Here is a 2,511-nt window from a genome sequence, read left to right on the forward strand (position 1 = left end):
GCTCCCCCCCCTCCGCCCCGGTCCCTGCCTGCAGGTTCCGGCGGTGCCTGCTCGCCATCAACGACACCGTCTCCAACATCATCGGCGTCACATTCTTCAACCTCTTGGAGGTGCCCTGCTTTGTGCTGGAAGAGAGCGAGGAGTGCGTCCAGTGGCACTGGTGGGGCGGGGGGGTGCCCGGGTGCCCCGGCCCTGAGCGTGCCCTGCCCCGCTGCCTGCCCGGTCACGGCTTGGTTGGTGTGCAGGACCTCACAGTACATGGTGTCCCCAGGTGTGAGCGTTATGGTGTAGTGCCTCTGGCCAGGATGGTGCAGCAGAGTCAGTACCACCCCAGCCTGCCGGCAGAGGAGAGGGGCAGCCTCACTGTGCAGCCCCCAGACAAGGGAAGGAATTTCCCTAGAACTGGGCGTAAGCAGCTTCGACAGCAACTGAGGGTGAAGCTTGGGCGCCGCCAGGCATGGAGACCTAAGACAGCCCAGCAGCTGCAGGGCCCAGGTACCCCTGCATTGGCCAGGAATAAGGCTGAGCTTACAACCAGGCACCCAGCAGTGCAGTGGCAGCTAGAGCCTGGCCCCACAACAGCATTGACCGTGTCGGGACAGGATCTGGTTGGAGCAGAGCAAAGGGCTGGAATCTCAGCACACCCTTGGTATGGCAGCATTGGGCCTAGCCCAATCACAGCACAGTGTGGAGCCACACCCGTACCTGCTGTGAAGGAGCATAGGCAGCAGGGTGAGCTGGTACTGTGGGCAGCATGTGCACACCTCAGGAGGGGTGGCCCAAGGCCTCAGGCTGGTGGGGTCATGTGCTTGGGGTGCCTCTTACCTCCCCACTCTCCTCAGGCCCAGGCAGGGGGTGCAGGTGCAACAAGCATCTGGGTAAGTGTGAGCACCAGATTGCACCCCACGAGGTGAGGTACCAGCTGCACAACGTGGACAGACGGACACTCCTCCACTGCAACTGCACACGCAGGTGTGAGTCCAGGAGTAAGAGGGCACTGTGTGCATACACACAGTTGGGGATCAGAGGAGGTGGGATGCCTGCCCTGGCCAGCACCTGCTGATGCCTGCTCTCCTGTGCCTGCAGGCTGGCACGGTGCCTCCACAGGGTGAGGGAGTGCAGTGACATGGACGTGGCTGTCCTGGCTGACCACATCACCATGGACTGCTTTGTTCTGGAGCTGCTTGCTGCCTGCAGCCCAGGCAGGGGGTCACAGCACAGGTAGGTGGGGAGGTCAAGAGGCCAGGGCCTGTGTGGGGCAGGAAACAGCAGTGCACACAATGGCCCTTGCTCTGCCATGACACAAGCAGGCTGCAGGGCAGGGGCAGTGGATGTTGGTGCTGCAGGGTTACATTGATGGTCACAGCTTTGCTTCTTTGACAGCTGTACCACAGTGACCAGGGCTGTACTTGTACCTGCACGACAGCTCAAAAAGACTCTAAGAGGCTGGGGCCCTCTGCCTGTGAGCTCCAAGGCCAAGCATCCACACTGGAAGACACAAGCCAAAGGAGGCACCTTCTGTGAGCAGTGCCAGCATCTGGTCATAGAGCACACACCAGGTACTTGGCCCCACACAGTGCCTCGATGATGCCCAAGCAACGCTGCCTTGGGAAGGAAAGGGAGGAAAATGTGCTGTGCTGCAGCCTGGAGCTGCTTGGGATCTGGTCCCCGAGTCAAAGGATGGCACTGAGCATGTCTGCTGGCATGACTGCACAGAGCTGAGGACCACAGCCAGAGCAGGCAGAGAGCCTGAGAAGCCTCTCAAGGAACTGTGGCTGCCATCCATGAGCATCAAAAGCAAGGGGAAAGAAATAGGAGGGCTCAGGAATGGGGAAACCAATTGTCCTTCCTTGGTGTGCTCTGGGGCAGGGGGGATGGCAGGGTCCCCCACTCCTAGGCTGGTGGTGACCCTTCAACTGGGGGGCCTGAGCAGTAAGGTGTGACACTGACCTTCTTGCACAGGCAAAGTAGGAGGGCTGGGGTCAGTACCTGCATGCAGCAGAAGAAATAAAGGGTGGTCAGAGCATGGTGTATGGTGCAAGGGCTGACCCTGCTGGCCCCCTCTTCATGCTGTGGCCCCCACCCCGGGGCTGATCCTGCCCCCAGCAGTGAGCACAGTGCAGCTGGGGTGGGCAGAATCATTTATTTTGTCACTTGCACTATGTTCAGGCTGAGGCACAGTGGTAGAGCAGGGAAGGAGCAAGCTTTGATCTCCAGGGTACCCTGTGGTGGTCCTCGCTCTGTGCCCATCGCCATTCCTGCCAGAGCCCTGCCCTGGCCTCTTGTGCTACCTCAGGTGTGAGGCCAGCACTCCTCCCATGGGATAAGAGTCCTGCACTTGGAAGTTCATGAGGGGTTCCCCAAACCATATTAGACCAGCTTTGCCCACCGTCCCCTGTGTTGTCACCTCACAGCCCTGCCCAGGGCAGGAGCTTGGGCTGGGGGCAGCAGGGGGGGCCTCTACCTGCCAGGCACACAACAGGGGTGAGTAATCACTGCAATAAATAAGGG

The 2,511-nt window shown here is 60.3% G+C and overlaps 2 protein-coding genes across 7 annotated transcripts in view; one reads left to right on the top strand and one right to left on the bottom strand.

Annotated features, from left to right (window-relative positions):
- INPP5J (inositol polyphosphate-5-phosphatase J) overlaps positions 1 to 2,511 on the bottom strand; it is a 19,505-nt gene that overhangs the window by 10,516 nt on the left and 6,478 nt on the right. The window lies entirely within an intron of this gene.
- Positions 10 to 2,031, top strand: PLA2G3 (phospholipase A2 group III). The gene is made up of 5 exons (XM_017746530.1): positions 10 to 169; positions 272 to 732; positions 843 to 972; positions 1,087 to 1,221; positions 1,384 to 2,031. Exons 2-5 carry the CDS (start codon positions 306 to 308, stop codon positions 1,586 to 1,588), a joined length of 897 nt encoding a protein of 298 aa, XP_017602019.1. The 5' UTR covers positions 10 to 169; positions 272 to 305; the 3' UTR covers positions 1,589 to 2,031.

This window comes from Corvus brachyrhynchos, unplaced genomic scaffold, assembly GCF_000691975.1.
Source record: "Corvus brachyrhynchos isolate BGI_N302 unplaced genomic scaffold, ASM69197v1 scaffold19, whole genome shotgun sequence".
Taxonomy (NCBI): domain Eukaryota; kingdom Metazoa; phylum Chordata; class Aves; order Passeriformes; family Corvidae; genus Corvus; species Corvus brachyrhynchos.

Bases quoted from the DNA above. Each gene is read 5' to 3' on its own strand.
- PLA2G3 (XM_017746530.1), top strand. From the start codon at position 306: ATGGTGCAGCAGAGTCAGTACCACCCCAGCCTGCCGGCAGAGGAGAGG. The intron at 733-842 runs GTGAGCTGGTAC...CACTCTCCTCAG, and splicing joins GAAGGAGCATAGGCAGCAGG to GCCCAGGCAGGGGGTGCAGG. The intron at 973-1,086 runs GTGTGAGTCCAG...CTGTGCCTGCAG, and splicing joins CACTGCAACTGCACACGCAG to GCTGGCACGGTGCCTCCACA.